The 20840-nt window shown below is 40.7% G+C and overlaps 1 protein-coding gene and 1 pseudogene across 4 annotated transcripts in view; one reads left to right on the top strand and one right to left on the bottom strand.

Annotated features, from left to right (window-relative positions):
- Positions 1-10611, top strand: part of NOVA1 (NOVA alternative splicing regulator 1) — a 120706-nt gene extending 110095 nt beyond the window's left edge. For all 4 annotated transcript variants that reach the window (XM_075330334.1, XM_075330337.1, XM_075330338.1 and 1 more), the window contains one exon: positions 686-10611. In XM_075330334.1, the coding sequence (XP_075186449.1) occupies positions 686-1693 (1008 nt within the window). In that variant the 3' untranslated portion in view covers positions 1694-10611. The remainder of the gene's footprint in view (positions 1-685) is intronic.
- Positions 4410-20840, bottom strand: part of LOC142257559 (uncharacterized) — a 49646-nt pseudogene continuing 33215 nt past the window's right edge.

Here is a 20840-nt window from a genome sequence, read left to right as displayed (position 1 = left end):
AGTGGAACAGGGCTTTATACCTTGAATGAATGGGAGTCATGTCAAAAGTGTCACCCTTCCTCGTCAAGGCAGTGGTGTACAACTTGGAAGACCTCAATGTATCTCTGCATGATTTCAGTGAATCAGTAACATAGGCAAATTGTCTCTTTAGAGAGGACTAGACCTCTAGTGCCACCTATTGGATGTAGCAAGCCTAAAAGTCAATATTGATCCTTTGATTGAGGATAAAAGCCAAACCAGACAATATTCTCAGACGTGTTTGCCCCTCATCAGTACAAAGCAGCCGATCTGATTTGACTGGATGAGAGGCCTCTGATGGGGTCGAAGTGGCATGGCTCCTGCAAAGGGTCCACATGTGCTTTTAGGGTTTCTCTTCCAATAGGTGGTCCTAGAGTTCATGTCCTCTTCATCCCTGAAGAGACAATTTGCATGTCTAATTTCCCAAAAGAGCACTGCATAGCCTATAAGTCTCTTTCTGCTGGCTTGACCTTCTCTACAAGTAGAAACGTTACCCCCTTAGACCTTAGTAAACATAGGCGCATTCTGCTATTTGAAGGGAATATACTGCATTGTCTCTCATCTAGCACACCACCACACTGACCTGTCCACCTTGCTTACTATTGATGTAATGTCCACCTATCTTTCTTTCTCCCTTGGTTTCTCTCTCATGTTTTTCTGACCTCAGGTGAAGATCATCGTTCCCAACAGCACTGCAGGTCTGATCATCGGTAAAGGAGGAGCCACTGTGAAGGCAGTAATGGAACAATCTGGTGCATGGGTACAGCTTTCCCAAAAACCAGATGGCATTAACCTGCAGGAACGAGTGGTGACTGTAAGTGGAGAGCCAGAACAAAACCGCAAAGCTGTAGAGCTTATAGTGCAGAAGATCCAGGAGGACCCACAGAGTGGCAGCTGTTTAAACATCAGCTATGCCAATGTCACCGGACCTGTAGCTAACTCCAATCCCACAGGATCTCCATATGCCAACACTGCTGAAGTTCTACCTACTGCTGCTGCAGCAGCAGGGCTATTAGGACATGCCAACCTCGCTGGGGTTGCAGCCTTCCCTGCTGTGCTATCTGGATTCACTGGCAATGATCTGGTTGCTATTACATCAGCTCTAAACACCTTGGCCAGTTACGGCTACAACCTCAATACGTTAGGGTTGGGACTGAGTCAAGCAGCAGCCACAGGAGCATTAGCAGCTGCCGCTGCAAGCGCCAACCCAGCCGCAGCTGCAGCAGCCAACCTTCTGGCTACATATGCCAGCGAAGCAACTGCGGGTGGTGGCACTGCAGGGGGAGCGGCTGGAACGTTTGCACTAGGCAGCTTAGCTGCAGCCACGGCAGCTACTAATGGATATTTTGGGGCAGCATCTCCTCTAGCTGCTAGCGCCATTTTGGGCACTGAGAAGTCAACGGATGGCTCCAAGGACGTAGTAGAAATTGCTGTGCCAGAAAATCTAGTAGGTGCCATTCTTGGCAAAGGTGGCAAGACATTGGTGGAATATCAGGAGTTGACTGGCGCCAGGATACAGATCTCCAAAAAAGGGGAGTTTGTCCCCGGTACCAGAAACCGAAAGGTAACCATAACAGGCACACCAGCCGCCACGCAAGCTGCCCAGTATCTAATCACGCAACGAGTCACTTACGAGCAAGGTGTAAGGGCAGCCAACCCTCAGAAAGTGGGTTAATTGCCCCCTGCCCCCCTTTCCCAGGATGTTAACTTAATTGTCCCTTCCTTCTCCCTTCTTCTTTTCATGGATGTACTGTATTTTGCAGGAGCGATTTATATTTTATTTTTTATTTGAATTTTTCATTTTTGTTTTTTTGTTTTGTTATTGGCAGGGGAAGTGCGCGTCGGGTTATTAATATATAATTATGCAAATGAACGCAACAGTGTTGACAAAGCGCATCTGTAAATAATACATGTTCTGCGGATGTTTTAGAGAGGGATTTTTTTTAGTTTTTTTTTTTATTATTTTTTATTATAATTTTTTTTTTTTTTTATTATTTGAAGGATTTTTGACAGGTTATCTCTCTCTTTCTCTCTTTCTCTCTCGTTGAGGTTTTATTGTTTACGCGTCAAAAAAAAGTAAAAAGTTTTTGAAGCCTGCCATTTTACCAGCATTGTTGTAGTCGAAAAAATGAACTGAATGTAAACATGAAAGTGACGCATAGGTTTTAAACTCTGTGAGGGCTGACGCGTCCAGTAATGCACTGCGGAGCCACGTGTTGCTGGTCCCTTCAGATCCCGCACGGTTATCAGTATTAGTCCTAAGTGACGCTGTAACTGAACTACTGTTTTGCTGGAAAACAGCAGGGGGGGGGATGGGCGGGTGAGTTACCGATAAAACAAAAGGGAGTAAAGAAAAATCAAAAGCACTGTCCAACATCACTCATGCTTCCTGCCCTGGGGTGGCAGCGTATGAGGAAACACATGTTTTGGAATAAAAAAAAAGGAAAAAAAAATAGTTTTAAATTAAAACATAAAAGAGAAATATATATATATATATATTATCTAAAAGCAATATAGTTGCAAAAAAGCACTGTAAAAATATATATTAAAATGGTTAAAACTGTGGAAAAAAAAAATAACCTTTTTGGTAAGTTTACAGATCAGTGTCTTCATAACAACCTGTATGACGATGAATATTCCGGCTGGCCAGGCTACATTTCTATCATCACCGATCCCGTCAGATTTTACTCTTCTGACGGGTGACGTTTGGTTTCCATAAGAGCTGTGTCTGTTTTCTTCCTCCCATCGGGTTTTCCCTCCTGCCCCTTCATGCTGAAACCCTTTTAAATCCCCAGTCTCTCACCCCCATCTTGTTTTAATCGCATTAATCACCCATGCTTTTGTTTTTTCTTTTCCTCCTTGACCTATTCTTTCCTATCGTACTTCTGGAGAGACAATGATGTCACATGTTCAGCAACAATTGACAATGGCAGTGCCAGTTAACCTATTACTCGCCGTTGTCCGGGGCTGTGGCAGCTAAATTTTTTAAAAGGCATTCCTCTCTACCATACAACCTCCAGCTTTGATTTATTTTTTGGAATTTTTTTTTATTTTTTTTTTTATTATGAACAGGACAGTTAGTTCTCATTTTTTACAAAGCAATGTTAATGGCTTTCATTTGGGGTTTGTAGGACTGGGGTTTTAATTAGACCCCATAGTACCTGGCCAGCCATGCACCAGTTGATCCATTAACATCCTCCCCTTTTAGATGTAGTGCTGTGTTGTGTGCGTATTGGGGATTTTCTAAAGCCAAACCGCGCACGCACGCAACAACTTAAAGTGCCAACTGTTAGCTGATGAGGTTTCATTATCCGCAACGACTTAGCGAGGGCGTTGCCTTTTAAAAACGCTTCTGATTGTGTATAATTTTAACACTAGCGATCTCTTAGTGTTGTCAATGTAGATTTTACTGTGAACAGTATCTGTGATTTTTAGCTGTTTTTGATCTCTCCGGAGCCCGGCTACACCAGCCGCCGCAGGCTCCGATGGTCGTTTACCTGCATGTTCTTTTTCCGTGGGGCATCTTTATGTCGGCTTCAGTCAGTACTTCCCTGCATGCTTGTTTAGCTGAGGTAGTGTTCATTTCCGGCGTGTGTCTACCTGTCGCAGCGCAGGTTTCCTCCAAGGGCCATTTTAATTAATTTTTAATTTTATAGAATAAGCTTTTTTTTATTTTTTATTTTATTTTTTTTATTTTACTCTTTGTTTTTTTTTTTTTCCAACTCGTCACCTCCTCCATGTTTCTTGAGTGCCAACTAGCCAGATCATTCTGTTTAACCTCTGCATTTGGGCCACTAAAACCACTGAATTGTGGTCGTTCATAAACCCAGCATCTGCTCATGCTATGCATGCAGTCGTAAAAAAAAAACCACAAAAAAAAACTATATAAAAAAATAAATTCAATGGACAAGAAAGTAATTAAAAAATAGTAAATAATAATACTAAAAAAAAACAAAAAACAAAAAAAAACTAAAATGCTGGCTACCTCTGGATCATCAGGCTGAGAAATTCCCAAACAACAGTTTTCCTTCCATCTCAACTTCAATCCATTGATAACGTCCATCATAACCAACTCAGTGACATTTTCCGCTGCTCCTCCTGTGCAACTGATAACTGAACAATGATTGTGATGTCCTCTCGTCTGGCTTCTCGTCCAGCATCTCTCTTTCTGAACTGTGATCTTTTTTTTTTTTTCTTTTCTTTTTGTTTACTTTTCATTAAAACTTAAAACAAACAAAAAAAGACCTTCATCACCATGTTAGTTTAACCGGTAGTGTTCCATCCGTAGCGGACACTGAAAATGTGGATTATTGATTTCAAACCTTCTTCCCATCAGTTCCTTTACCCCCCAAACCTTCCTGCCTTACTCTTGTTGCAGTTTCTGTTCACTGTTATGAGCCCCGATCTTCCGAGGGGCCGGTGACGCACGGCTGTATATCCTCACAAGCGGCGTCATGGGCTTCTCGAGCTCGGTGGCGATCCAGCCATTCCAATCTGATGATCAAGTCTATTTCTTTTTCTTCTTTCTTTACTTCCATTTTCACGTTCTAGAAAAAAAGAAAAAACATTTTCAAAAAGAGAAAACTGATATATATTAAAAAAAAGGAATGATATTGCTTGTTTTTAAAATGGAAAGAGCAAAGCTGTCGTACAACTGTGTTTTAATTGGTAATGGTTATTTATCGTTAATAGTCTCTGTAGCTCTGTAAGTTTTTATGACAATACAGTGTAACTAGTGGTTAGCCGATGATGCGAATATATTTACTCATATCATTATAAATGTGCTTTGTTCATCATGTACCATCACTGTCTCCCGTCTCATTATTTTCCTTGCATGTCACTAGTTTCAATTCATTTATAATACATTAACAGTGAATAATACCTATCAGATTTATTTTCCCCACTGTCCTGGTGTTAGCAGGTGCACCAACGAGAGCTCCAGGTCATCAGCTTTTCATGCTCAGATTTCCTTTAAAAATGAACATGCTGCATTACAGACATTTGCCAAAGTCACCGGATACCACCTTGATCACGGACGTCGGCCTCTTCCGACATGTTCTAGGTGGTATCCAGAAATGACCAAGCTCCTGCTTCTGGTTAACCGTGTGGTCAGATGGCAGAAGATATCACGTAGAGTCGACAAGAGCTTCTCCTTGTCCGTATAGTCTTAAATTACCGTACAGAAAAGCCTCCGGAGCTAAGGTGGCATCTTCAACGCCCATGTACATTGCAGCATATTCATTTTGCACAAAGAAGGCAGCAGAGCAAAGTTTATCACAATAATAAGAAAAGCTGCTTCATACTCTATTAAAAAAAAATCAAGGGCTGTGAGAAGCAGAGAGGTGGCTTCTAAGAGACCAATTTATTTTGAAACTTGGGGGAAATGTTTCCGACCCTTTGTCATATCTCTCTCTCTCTCCCAACAGACTCTGGGAGTCATACATTTCATTCACAGTGTAAATTACCCTGTGCCATTTGGTTCAGGCTTTGTGTGGCAAGAGACAAGTGTCCGTTCAGCCTGTTACATGGACTCTTATGGCCATCACTGTTGGCATGTTGATACCATCCTGGCAATAAGGCACCTTTATGTCCCTAAAACGCACAATAGAAAATGTATTTGCACAAAAGCATTGCGTTGCCTTCTCACTGCATGTGGCTCCATTCCTAAACGTTCCTCCAGAATATACAATAAGTCAGAGATTTCACCAGTAGCCGTAATATGTAGTTTTTCTTGTATCTCAAGGGTCTCTGCCACCTCAATGTAGCTAATCACGGGTGGCAGGATAATACCACACCTTTACGAACTGCAAATATGAAGTGCCTTCTCGTCATTTTACAAGGTGCACAACATGTCAACAGCCCCTTAATCTCTGACACAGGAGGGCCTCCAAGGCTTTACGTTGTAGTCCCTCTTCTGCAGTGACAGGGATAATTGTCCATTTTTATGTATAGCATTTGGGTATATCTCAATGGATCCATTTCCTTCCACAGTCTAGAAAAAAAAAAAAACTAATGACAGAGCCACAATTGTAACAAGGGGGGTGGTTCACGGAGAAAGGTCTCTATGCCTGTCATTTCGAATCATATCCAGCAGCACGTCTCGAAGCGAAGATCAACACAGGAAGCTGCTTTTGTCTTGTAAAAGAATGCCCGACCCATTCATGTCTTGACAATGTGCTTCTTTACAGCATCACCATTAACTCAGCTTCACTCATAGACTCAGCACCTAGCCCCTCCTGTACAGTCTTACCCCTCCATCCCTCTGCACTGTAGGAAAGGGATCAAAGCAGCGCTATCTACTCCCACCAAATCTCAAGTGTTGAGAACCAATCTGTTACCTGCTAACATTAGGTATAGCAGATCTTTTCATTACCAGGGAGTTGCCGCTGCATTGTTGATGTGAACGCGGTTTTCGCAGACCAGTTTGCTTCTCATATAATCATGGGTCAGACTTTCCTGTGGAGTTGCCATACTATAAGACCATAATTGGTGATTTGAAAGCCTAAGGAAAAGTTCCAGTAAATACAAGCTGCTATTAGGTAGCATTTACCCCTGTGCAGATCCATTCGATTTTTCTGTAGCTCACAGTTGTGGTGTAAACCAGTCGCTCAATTATGCCTTGACACACTCTAATTCTGTCCAAGCATGAGCTCCCATGCATGGACCATTGGGACTGGCCGACATTGCCATGGATACCGAGACCCTGCCAAGCCCGCTCAGCTGTTCTCGAGAATTCTCAATTGATCCTTTGCAAAACAGGGGAATTTAAATGCTAATGGTGATTTCAGACCCTGATTGACAAGGAATAAACGCATTCAGCGAGCACCAACCTCTTATCCGATAACAGAGGACCTCAGTTACATGTTCCTGCAGTTTAGAAGGGCCCAGTGTTGGTTTGTTCTGCCCGTGGTTAATGTCGTATTGATATTATATAATACTTGTAGTGTTCGCAGAGCTGTAATTATTCTGTAGTACGCGCTGCTTAAAAAGCCACATTACATTGAGAAGACTTTACTCAGGAAAATAAGTCACTGAGGCTGGAACAGAATCCAAAGCTTTGTACAAAAGAATGACATCTTAACGCATGTGCTCTAACAGGATTAACCGCTACACGTTGCATGAGACTAGACACTATCCTTTTCACACATACATACAGTACGTCCCCACCGCTTTGTCTGTTGTGCATTTATAGTGTCACATCTGGGTCCTTTGTGAAGAGAACTGAGAAATATAAAGTTAGTTTAGCTCATAGGTTTTCAAAGTCTATAAATTACCGCAAAGTCAAACATAATTCAGCCCCGGTAGAAGACAATACCTAAAATTTTCAATGTCTGACCCTAAAACCATGTAAATTTCCAATTATTAATTTTTATTCTGTTACATAGTTACTGAAAAATACTTCCATTTTTGGCCAGTATACCCAGTGAGATTATTATTCATGGGTTTTTTTCAGAAAAAAACAATTATGACCTTTCCTTAGAATAATGTCTGATCTGTGAGTATCTTACTCGAGCTCCCACCGATCTGATGATGCCTGAAGGCTACATTCACACATCGATGTGAATGTTACTACCCATGATAAAGCAGTTTTATGCTTTTTTTTTTCTCGTGTCTTCTATATTGCCTCTGTTTGGCATCCGCATTTGGGTTTTTTTTCTCATCCGTTTTCTTTTATTGAAGAAATTTATTCATTCCTCAAAAAGTAAAATGACCAGGACTAGGAAGGTCATTATGTTTAGTCATATTGATCACTAAGCAACAGATATGTCCAGAAATATATTCAAGCGGGCTCTACCCCTTCTCGTGGTGCTCGAATCAGTGGATGGACTCCAGATGTAATGAATTTTCCTCAAGTCATCATAGACATTAGAGACGCGTTTCAATCTAATCCATAGATACAAGGGTAGATACAGTTTGAGAAAAATATATGTATTAGATCAAAATGTGTCACTATTGTATATGATGACTTGAAAAAAATAAATAGATAAAAAGCAAGACGGAAGTGAGTGCCGATCTTTGAAAATTCATTAAGCAACAGATATGTGGATGCAAAACAGAAACAATTGGAAGCCTTCACAGATCCCCATAGATCTGAATGGCCAAATCAGTATAGGACATGATGTGAGTCTCATGGTTCTCACTCTTGGATCTGTGTTTTATACGGACGTGTGTATGAAAATCTATGGCTTCATGAGTTTTCCGAGGTAAAAAAAGACCGTAGACAGATGGGTGAATGTAGCCATATTAGACTGTCATTGAACCTTCCAATATTGGCGGGTTTGGCCAATGGTCTAATGAGTATGGAGTCGCAGGCCAACTCATGGTCGGAAGAGATGTCGATTGGACATGTCTACTTACGGACTGCTGATCACATTGTGCTAGTGGAGCTATGCCGTTGGCTGACATGTTAGCTGGTGGCTTTCTCCTAGAGAACATAGGAATGCTCACCGGAATGAGCGTTCCTACTTATGGGCGTGTCGACCAAGAAGGCTGTCAGCCAAAATTTCGGACTGCTAATCACATTGTGCTAGTAGAGATATGCCGCCCGCTGACGTGGCAGCTAGTGGCCTTGTCATAGAGAACACAGGAACGCTCACCTGAATGAGCATTCCTACTTATGGGTGTGTCGACTGAGAAGGCTGTTGGTCAAAATTTCGGACTGCTGATCACATTGTGCTAGTGGAGATACGCCGCCGGCCGATGTGTCAGCTGCTGGCCTTCTCATAGAGAACACAGGAACGCTCACCTGAATGAGCTTTCCTGCTTATGGGAGTGTCGACTGAGATGGCTGTCAGCCAAAAGACCAGCCAAACTAATGTGTATGGCCATCTTTTAAAGCTAAGCCATAAAAAGAGACTCAGTAAGAACAGTGATAGAAAGCTCTTTTGTTCTTCTGATCATGAGGGTCACAGAGATCACTCATTGATTATGCAGTTTAAAAATCGTCCATTGGTGTTTTTTCCCAGGAAATAAAAAAAAAATACTCCTTAGAATAATTTATACATAATACATTTTGTATTATAGATACATTATACCCACAATTTATAGAATTGTACCGTTTGTAGCTAGCCATATAGTAGCGGGCTCAGTAGGGTTTTTTCGCGACTGAGATTGTGAATACTACAGTGACCATGCTGAGTAATATCCATGGTTACTCTCAGGGATTCTTCTAGAAGATTAGGTTGACATTGATGGTACTCACATGTGCGGGTACAGCCATAAATGTCAAGTAAACATGCAAGCCAATAATAAATATTTGCCTCAATTTGGGCAATTAAATACGAGCAAATACTAGAGTTTTGCTCGTTGTGATGGATTTAATTTCAACAATTCAGATACAGGCAATGCTGTCACAGTTGCATTGGAGGTCGGATCAAATTGACGTGAGGGGTTCCACTTTCAGAAGCATTATATATGTCCTCACCAGCAGTATCTGCTCAGGGACAAAGACCTAACTCCTGGGAATAATGCACTTAATTTTCATGCTTTGTTGAAGATAGGGGGATGGAGCTGAGAGGATGAAGAACGCCTCGACTCCTGTGCCTCCTTAATGGCTTTCTCTTTTCAGGGACACTTTCAATCAATATTTCATTTACTTTGCTGTGATTGAATGGGTGCTCTGTTGTACAGTTCTTTCCCAATATTTAACGGTTTCAGGACTGGAAAGCTAATTTCTACAGAGTTGGCCAACAACAGAGAACATGCAGCTAGACACCAAGTCACCAGAATGAAATGTCGGTAGTGATAGATCCACTCAGTTCAGGGATAACGCGGTGACGTTCTGTATGTATCCCAAATAGTACTTTCCAGGCAAAGTCTCCTTTTTAAAACAACTTTCAGGGTTTTTTTTTATATGTCCCTTGGGGCTTGTATGTCAGATATTAATATCAGATTAGGTGGACCAAGTATATTTAATAATTAATGAATTCCTACTGGCAGATGTTCCAATGGGTTAAAAAAGCATGAAATTGCAAAACAAGTCAATTTTGTTAAGTACAATATGACAAAGCAAGTCATTTTATCAAATAGAGGAGGACAAAACAAGTCAATTTTATCCAGTACATGAGGACAAAATAAATCAGTTTTAATCCAGTACAGGATGACATTGACCAAAACCAGTCCTAAAGATGTGAAAAATGTCATTTCTTCTTATCAAATTATTCAGAGCAAAGCACTCTACTTGTATTATACCATAACTGAAAGCTACACCCTATTTAGATGCCATATTTGTACACTAAGTTGTGATTGAATGGGTGCTCTGTTGTATAGTTATTTTCCAATATTTAACTATTTCACCACTAAAAAGCTAATTTCTACAGAGCTGGCCCACTGTAGAGAAAATGCAGCTAGACACCAAGTCACCAGAATAAAATGTCGTAGTGATAGATCCACTCAGTTCTGGGATAACGTGGTAATATTCTATATGCATCTCAAATAGTACTTTCCAGGCACATAGAAAAAAGTTTCCTTTTCAGATCTTGTTCTCTATATCCTTTGGGGCTTGTATATCAGATATTAATGTCAGATTAGGTGGACCAAGTATATTTATTAATTCATAAATTCCTACTGGCAGATGATCAGCTGGGTTAAAAATTGCATACAATTCCAAAACATATCAGTTTTGTTGAGTACAAGGTGACAAAACAAGTCTTTTTATCCAATAAAGGAGGACAAAACAAGCCATTTTTATCCAATACAGGAGGACAAAACAAGTTAATTTTAACCAGTAAATTAGGACAAATTAAATCCAGTACAAGATGACATTGACCAAAACCAGTCCTAAAGATGTGAAATGTAATTTCTTCCTATCAAATTATTCAGAGCAAAGCTCTCTACTTGTATTTATACCATAACTGAAAGCTACACCCTATTTAGATGCCATATTTATACACTAAGTTGTGCTATACCTAGTGAACCCATTTAGGTCTTAAAATGTGTGGCAACTTCAACAGAAGCTCCTGCCAATTGTAGATTAACTGTGAATTGTCTATATCTGAGGATGACAACAAGGTTCTATTGCTACCTCAATCTTGAGCAGGACAGTCTCCTGCTATCAGGAAATAGTTCTTTTTATCGAAAGGGTGTTATGACATGACTTCAGATATAACGAAATTGGTTTAAGAAGTAGAAGACACTTGAATTATAATTGAAGGGTTTGCACACGAGAGGTAAACTTTTAGACCCATTGCACAGAAATGTTTATAATCACCAATGTAAAGGTGTTGTAGAATGGTCTTCAAGTCTACACTTCCCCTTAGATCCCATTTCACTCCACTTGGCACCTACCTCTCCACACCCTCGCTCTTCCTTTCACTACTTTGTCTTTCAGAGATTTAATGCATTCTGGAGCCCTCCTGATCATCATTGGTAAGACAAGCTCAAACCTCCAATAAAAAAAAATCAGGGCGACAAACCAAGAGCTCTACACAAAATTCACAGATCTGCTCCATGCCACTCCCGTCAACTGTAGTTCTTAGAATGTTTCATTCATTCACTATTCATGGGGGAGCTGAAGTCATATTTTAATGTCAACACATACACATTTTGTCTTTTTACTTTATTTTGTTTCCTCAAAGGTTATTAGGGTCAGAGGAACCTACCTCAATCATATGATGTATCTGGAGACATGAGGTGAGTTCCAGTGGCCCTTTTCCATGAATAATACAGTAACCCATTCAGTGTCACAGGGGTGTACAACACCTTGTGTTGCATGGATTCATCATAATGGAAGCGTTACAGACCCTTTTTTTGCTCTTCCCACAAACCTGTCTATCATTACATCTGTGAACACAGTTATTAAATCCTGCCATGCCCAACTCTCCTCAGTGTATTCTAAAATATTTCATCCCATCCCAGTGGCTAACACAAAGTCACCAAATTATTTTTTTCTTTTTTTTTTTTTTTTTTCCTTTTCTCTCTTTATATATATTTATATATATATTTAAAATATATGAAAATGAATATATTCTGGTCTCGCTTTCTAAGAAAGTGCTCAGGATGTTTACGTTAAGAATGTATCGATATGGTGCTATCGGAAAATACGAGCGAAAAACAATGAAGAAAAACAGAAAAAAACAAAAAGTTATCCCACTCATTTTCTTTTGTGTACCACTTTGAATGTATGAGAAATATTTTTCTACTTGAAAACAAAAATAAACAGTGTGAAAGCATTAAAATTGGTAAATTTAAGTAATTTGGGTGCTAAGTTTGAGCCCACTGTCAGATTGAGTGCAGTTTATGAAAGGGGTGACCACAATTTTATGACAAAACACTACGGACAAACAATTTGATGGTTCTTGAAATGGTTCACATGTAACCGTATGGGACAGTGCTGGCTCTTGTAGCAATCACAGTTAATATCCTCTTCTTTTTTCTATTACTACACGTAAATTTTAGACAACAGTTTACCTACTCCGGTTTCTATGTATTCCGGCACTGTTTCTCACACCGTTACTTATGAATTAAGCATTGTCCACCAATTGTAAATATTCTGTAGGAAGCATAACATCAGATATGTCTTAACGAAGAGGAACTCATGAATGTTTAATGATATTTCTGAAAGAAGAGCATCCCTTGACACTGAAGAACAGATTACGGATGAAGGCTGACATTTTGTTTACGTCTTTGCTCTCTACAAGTGTCACAATTTAGTGACGAGCGCTGGTGACACAGATTGGGTTTCGAAGTAGTTCTTGAGTATATAAGATCTGTCGTATGACAAAAATCTAATTTTATATAGAATTATGATCTCTTTTGCTCAGGAAATTCTGCCCGATTTTGGAATTTTTGTTCTCCATCCTACATAAATGGTGTTTGCAAATGGCCAACGTTTGTAAAGCTCACATGCCAATTGACCAAGGATCCCTTTGTCCCAGGAAAGGTCATAATTAAAGCATACGTATGAGCTTACAGGAAAACAAGGCATCATAATTAAATAAAAGGGGCGAAGTCATTAATCCCTCTCAATAAGTTATTTACAGACATTACAGATTGTTACCTTGGTTATCACATATCGTTTTATTTTTGAAAAATGTAGTATATCTCAATTTACAGAAATAAGAAGTTCTTAATATAGTAAGTATTTCAAAGAAACTATTGAACACCCAATCATTGTAGAAAATATTAGAAAATATTGTGACTTTTGATTTGCAAAATAACTTCAGCTTTTCTATGTTCAATATATCTTTCTTATTATTTCATCAGTACAAGAAAACATAAATGTGTGCAAGTAAGAACATTAAATATATTTCCACAACAAAATTATTATACCAATAGTAAATTCTTAGCTACCTTCTTCCAGAGAGGTGTGTTAGAAAAGAAGAGATATGAGGTATAGGCATATTTCCAAATCTTGTTATAATCGGCTTAACAATATCCCATAGTCTTGTCAATGTATATAGCCTCAACCAGATATATCAACCACTTGCACTTTATAATATATTTTTTTAATAGGTGCTTATTAGGAGTAGAAGAGAACAAAAAAAGCAAAGGTATTTATATGGTGCGCAAGTGTCCCTAATAATCAAGGATTCCAGGAGAAGGATATAGGGGGAAAGTGAAGAATAACATAACACGTAGACGTGCGAAAGGAGACAGAGGTGTGAAGGAAGAGGTGGAGACAGGAACTAGTACGTCACATTGCATCAAATCTTTACCTAAGGTCCATGAATAACCTCAAGGAACAAGGTTACCCTGAGTCAGCTAGATCGGAAGTTTCCGTGATTCATTAAATTGTAGCCATGGATACCAAGTAGCGAAACATGCCGTCTTGTCATGAAATGCCCTCAATTCCTCTAGGCGCTGCAGTACGTCCATCGCCCCCACCCAGTCCACCTTCCCAAGGGTATATGAGGATCTCCAATGCCTAGGTATAATGTGGCATATTGATATCACAAGGTAAGATAAAAGGTCTTTCCTCACCTTGGAAATCAATCCTGGGAACATTGATATTAGGGCAATCTCGGGAGAGGGCACCACTTTGGTGTAAAGTAGGTGGTTCTTTAAGATGAAAATATCCTCCCATAATGTATGAATTCCAGGGAAGGTCCACCAGATGTGAAGCATTGAACCGGATGATGATTGCAACCTCCAACAAATGTCTAAGACCTCTGGGTAGATCCTATGTAGTTTTATGGGTGTCCTATCTGGATAGTATTTCAAAATCTAATTCCTGCACCCTGCATGAGATTGATAGTTTGAACGTATGAGCGATCGCAACCACTGATCCCGGGGGAAGACCTGACCCAGTTCCCTGTGCCAATGTACAATATAGTTAGGTAGACTCTCTCCTGTTCCTAGAGACACCACCAAGTCATATATCACAGACACAGCATGGGCTGCTAATTCATGTGATATACATTGTCATTCAAAGGAGGTCAGTCCTTCTTATATTTCAGATCCCATAGTCAGAGAATCTATAAAACTACAAAATTGTAAATATTGGAACCAGTGCCCCGGTTCTGTCTTTCTGTTCCCCAATGGGAGGCCATAGGTTTATACAGTAGCCCGAACGCAAAACCACATCTCTGATTCTTGATACTCCTCCCGAGAACACAGGAACCAGGGTAGGGTAAGAATCACGCAGCCAGCAGGGGAACTGGGGGTTAACGACCTAACTTCAACTTTTTTAAAGGATCTTGCTACACTTGCAAAATTTTCAGCTTTCAAGATTTCACAAGTTAACCAGAACCAACTAACAAATCTCACCTTGAAAATTAAATGAATAGTGAAATTCAAGTGAGGTTAATCTAAAAACTAAATTATATCCACATGGCGGCAGTACCATAACAGGTTAATCTGAACGATTAGTACATTTGAAGTTATGTTGTGCAGTGTAGCTTACCGGAGGCCAAAGGCTATGTTCACATTTGCATTCCTTCCATGGGGTACCAATAGTGTCCTATGAACCACATTAGCAGAAAAGAGAAAAGAAAGACCTAACAATCCGTGCTTAGTCTCCCATTGCGTCATTTCAGCTCACTATGGAGCCTCCCTCCCTACAAAAGGGGTCTACACCATTCGCTGCAATGAATTCTGCTTTGCGTTATTAACCTGATAAAAGGCATCACATGTGTGCCGTCAAGGTTTCCTTCATTTTGACAGTAATAATAGTACTGGATGCTGTGTTTTTCGTAGCATCAAAAATTCTGAATCAGTGTGAACAGAGCCTTAAAGCCCCGTTACACGCAACGACGTATCTAACGATATATCGCCGGGGTCACGGATTCCGTGACGCACATCCGGCATCATTAGCGACGTCGTTGCGTGTGACACCAACGAATGGCCGTTAATGATGGAAAATACCAAATCGCCCATCGTTGAAACGTCGTTCATTTTCAAAAAATCGTTGGTTGTTGAGGACGCAGGTTGTTCGTCGTTCCTGCGGCAGCACACATCGCTATGTGTGAAACCGCAGGAATGAGGAACAAAATCATACCTGCAGCCGCCCACAATGAGGAAGGAAGGAGGTGGGCGGGATGTTCCGCCCGCTCATCTCCGCCCCTCCGCTTCTATTGGGCGGCCACTTAGTGACGCCGCTGTGACGCCGAACAAACCGCCCCCTTAGAAAGGAGGCGGTTCGCCGGCCACAGCGACATCGCTAGGCAGGTAAGTCCGTGTGACGGGTCCTAACGATGTTGTGCGTCACGGGCAGCGATTTGCCCATGACGCACAAACGACGGGGGCGGGTGCTTTCTCCAGCGACATCGCTAGTAATGTCGCTGCGTGTAAAGCAGCCTTTACACTTGTAATAATCATGAAGGCTTTGACCTTAACACTTTTCTTCTAGTCTGCATATAAATCGATTGTCACATTATTATTATTTATTTATATAGTTCCATTGATTCCTTGGTGCTGTACAACATAAGGGGCTATATAAAGACAAAATACAAATATACAGTAGGTTGCAGCAAACAAATTAACAATGACAGACTGGTACCTTGCCTTTGCGGGCTTATATTCTTTGACATGCACCCATCCCCAACATTCTGACTGGTGACCAACTGTGCCTGAAGATGTCGTTGCCCATGCACATTAACTTCTAAGATGCATCTGTTTACACGGACTAACAAAAAAAGACAGTTGCACTCTGCAATGCTAAAACATGCAAACAATGACTGCAAGAATATTGATATGCATTACTGCTTAAGGAAATCTAGGAAAAATTGAGATATATTAATGGCCATTTTTATATGCTAAATAGCTGCCCAGTAGCCACGTCAAGGCATATCGCGTTACTGGAAACCTACACTGAACTGAAGCCTCTCTGGGTTACAAACCTCCATGTGTATGTAGGAACCTGCTACTAGAGAATAAAATCATCTGTGTCTAATGGGGGAGGGGTTCACACTCAGAGGGCATGACTCCATAATGTAGACCAAAAAACTGACGACACTCCCAAAATGCTGTCTGAACAGGTGCAAAACTGAACATGACATATAACAAAAAAAACTGTTGTACTCTGAAATGCTAAACATGCAAACAATTAATGCAAGAATATAGATATGCATTACTGCTTAAGGAAATCGAGGAGAAACTGAGATGTTTAGCATACAAAAATGGCCATTTATATATCTGCCCAGTAGCCACATCACAGCATATCTCGTTACTGGGAACCTACACTAAACTGAAGCCGCTCTCTGGTTTACAAACCTCCAAGTTTATGGGCAATTAGGAACCTGCTACCGAAGAATAAAATCACCTGTGTTTTTTTTTTGTCTTGTTTACACGGACCAACTGATGGCACTACCAAATGACTACTGATTGGTGAGTATTTTACAAATCTGGAGTTGTTTGGTAGCCTATTTTCACAGGCAGACTGCGGTAAACTATTCACACTGAACCATTTGTAGTTGATGGTTCAGTGCAGATAGAGTCCCTATGTTCTTGGCAGCACGAATCTTGATTTTTGGTCTATGCACTAAAAACGATCTTTTGTGTTGCACAAAAGATCATTTCACCTGATCAACGAGTGTTTTGCTCATTCTTCGGTTAGTTGGCAGCCTGTTCACACTGAAGGATGATCGCAAATGAGTGTTCTTAACATTGCACATGCGCGATAATCTTTTGTTGTAAATGCAGCTTACTTAAGTTTCAAGAATTCTCATAGAAGTGGATTGAGAGAGTCGTGCAAGATAATCCATGTAAGTAAATTGAACCATACATATCAAAGATTTCCATGATTGCATCAGACAATACTGAAAATCAGAAATATTATCATTAAAGCTATCATGAAAACCTCTTCTTATGAAGACTCATGTAAGTCATCATAGCTTCTTTACCACTCGTTCAGTTAATTATTGCTCACAATCATTCTATTGTTATATATCTCCATGGATTTTTGACCTGCTGCTTATACAACAAAAAAACTCATCAACACACGGGAGGGGATACTAGACTACCTCCGACTCCAACAGACACTGATCACATAAAATACAAGATGGGACACTGGAACCTATCATGATTAATTTATCCAAGATCACTAGACTCCATGATGCACAATTTACAAACCAGAGAAAAATAGGAGTCAACTAGTGAGGCCAAAGCATGGCCAAATAATCACAAGGAGTAGAAAGCCTCTTATAATAACCACAAAAAATCTTTATTAATGGAAATTTACAACCATAAGAGGAAAAAGTCAATTTACGTACTGACAATACAATAAAGATCAGGTAATGCCGGAAAAAATCCGATACCAAAACACACCAAGCAGTCAGGGAATGGGATAGTGGAGCAATATTAATTATCTCATAAGGCCTAAATAGATAAATAGCAGGGGAGAGTAATGATAATAAGCCTGACAAAAACCCACACATATGCTGTGAATAGGGGTGCCGACAGGATGGTAATATATATATAAAGATATAAGGGGTTGCACCAAAAAAGACATCAAATAGTTAATGCTTTGATTGCTTATATGAAGCAGTCAAAAAGGCACATCCACTCAATTGTCAGCAATCCGAAACACACCATGGAGGGTAAGTCAGGAACCCATATCAGAAAAGACCTCAGATGACATAATATGGGTGATGCTATAAATAATGCACCACAGTCTCCAGCCCAAATACGGGCAATATAAGGGGAACAATGAGAAGCCCAAATCACTTACCCATAAAACCCGTGTCCTTCCTCGGGGAGCTGCGCTACAACACATCAGACAATTGCATCAGACAATACTGAAAATCAGAAATATTATCATTAAAGCTATCATGAAAACCTCTTCTTATGAAGACTCATGTAAGTCATCATAGCTTCTTTACCACTCGTTCAGTTAATTATTGCTCACAATCATTCTATTGTTATATATCTCCATGGATTTTTGACCTGCTGCTTATACAACAAAAAAACTCATCAACACACGGGAGGGGATACTAGACTACCTCTGACTCCAACAGACACTGATCACAGCTGTACCATAACGGACAAGAACTTAAAACCTTGTAAGAAGCACCGTATTTTATGTTTTATAAGATGCTACGGATTATAAGATTCACCCCACCAAAAATTAGCGGTCCGTCTTATAATCCGGTGGTGTCTCACCTGGGGGAGTGGCAGCTGAAGTGGTGGAGCAGGGTCACAGGAGGTGGGTGTCCCAAATGCACTCTGCGGGCACTGTGAGACAGGAACATCCAGAAACTGTTGGTGGTGCGAGCTTTAAAAAAATGGTGCCCTGAGAAGGCATGTGTGCAGATTGAGCTATCGGCTCAATGACAAGCCGAGATCTCAACTGCGCTCACGCCACCTCTGGGCGCCATTTTTCTTAAGGCCACTGCTGGGAGATCGATGGGCCAGAGGTGGTGCATGGGCAGATGAGATCCTGAGCCGAGAGCTCCATCTGCGCAAGCGCCGACTCCGGGCACCATTATTTGAAGCCCGCAGTGCCGACATTTTCAGTATGGCCCCTGCCACACCGCCCGCAGTGCACAGCCCGCAGCATTGCCCCTGCATCCTGTGACCATTCCCAACCAAGCCCAAGTAAGCTACATTCAGCATATAAGACGCACCCTTCATTTTTCTCCCAAACTTTTTGGGAGAAAAACTGCATCTTACACCATGTGCAGAATTATTAGGCAAGTTGTATTTTAGAGGATTTTTTTATTATTGATCAACAGCTATATTCTCAATCAACCCAAAAGACTCATAAATATCAAAGGTAATATTTTTGGAAGTTAGAGTGGGGTGTTTATTAGATTTGGCTATCTTAGGAGGATATCTGTTTGTGCAGGTAACTATTACTGTGCAGCATTATTAGACAACTTAATAAAAACCAAATATATTTCCATCTCACTTGTTTATTTTCACCAGGTAAACCAATATTACTGCACAAAATTTAGAAATAAACATTTCTGACATGCAAAAACAAAACCCAAAAAATTAGTGACCAATATAGCCACCTTTCTTTATGATGACACTCAACAGCCGACCATCCATAGAGTCTATCAGTTGCTTGATCTGTTTACGATGAATATTGCGTGCAGCAGCCACCACCATCTCCCAGACACTGTTCCAAGAGGTGTACTGTTTTCCCTTCCTGTAGATCTCACATTTTATGAGGGACCACAGGTTCTCTATGGGGTTCAGATCAGGTGAACAAGGGGGCCATGTCATTATTTTTTCATCTTTTAGACCTTTACTGGGCAGCCACGCTGTGGAGTAGTTGGATGCATGTGATGGAGCATTGTCCTGCATTAAAATCATGTTTTCTTGAACGATACCGACTTCTTCCTGTACCACTGCTTGAAGAAGTTGTCTTCCAGAAACTGGCAGTAGGTCTGGGAGCTGAGCTTCACTCCATCTTCATCCCGAAAAGGTCCCACAAGTTCATCTTTGATGATACCAGCCCATACCAGTGCCCACCTCCACCTTGCTGGCGTCTGAGTCGGAGTGGAGCTCTCTGCCCTTTACTGATCCAGCCTCTGGCCCATCCATCTGGCCCATCAAGAGTCACTCTCATTTCATCAGTCCATAAAACCTTTGAAAAATCAGTCTTAAGATATTTCTTGATCCAGTCTTGACGTTTTATCTTATGTTTCTTGTTCAGAGGTGGTGGTTTTTCAGCCTTCCTTACCTTGGCCATGTCCCTGAGTATGGCACACCTTGTGCTTTTTGATACTCCAGTAACGTTGCAGCTCTGAAATATGGCCAAACTGGTGGCAAATGGTATCTTGGCAGTTTCACGCTTGATTTTCCTCAATTCGTGGGCAGTTATTTTGCGCTTTTTTTGGCCAACACGCTTTTTGCGACGCTGTTGGCTATTTGCCATGAAATGCTTGATTGTTCGGTGATCGTGCTTGAAAAGTTGGGCAATTTCAAGGCTGCTGCATCCCTCTGCAAGACAGCTCACAATTTTGGACTTTTCAGAGCTCGTCAAATCTCTCTTCTGACCCATTTTGCCAAACAAAAGGAGGTTGCCTAATAATTAAGCACCCCTTATATAGGGTGTTGATGTCATTACACCACACCCCTCCTCATTACAGAGATGCACATCACCTGATTTACTTAATTGGTAGTTGGCTCTCAAACCTATACAGCTTGGAGTAGGACAACATGTATAAAAAGTATCATGTGATCAAAATACTCATTTGCCTAATAATTCTGCACACAGTGTAAGTGTAATCCAGTGCAACCAGTGAAACAGCAGCACTCACCAATCAGTGTTGTTTACTACTTATATCTCCATTACCACATATAGATGTGTGATGGCAATGAGTGGTGAGTGCCGCTGTGTTTCCCTGGGGTGACTGGATAATCACATTTTTACCATAAGTGTAAGGACTCATTCAGACTCTATGTACAAAAGAACACTGATTTTCATCAGACTTTTT

Source organism: Anomaloglossus baeobatrachus, chromosome 12, assembly GCF_048569485.1.
Source record: "Anomaloglossus baeobatrachus isolate aAnoBae1 chromosome 12, aAnoBae1.hap1, whole genome shotgun sequence".
Classification (NCBI taxonomy): domain Eukaryota; kingdom Metazoa; phylum Chordata; class Amphibia; order Anura; family Aromobatidae; genus Anomaloglossus; species Anomaloglossus baeobatrachus.
The sequence above is the reverse complement of the archived record's forward strand: the minus strand, read 5'-3'. Positions and strand labels throughout refer to the sequence as shown.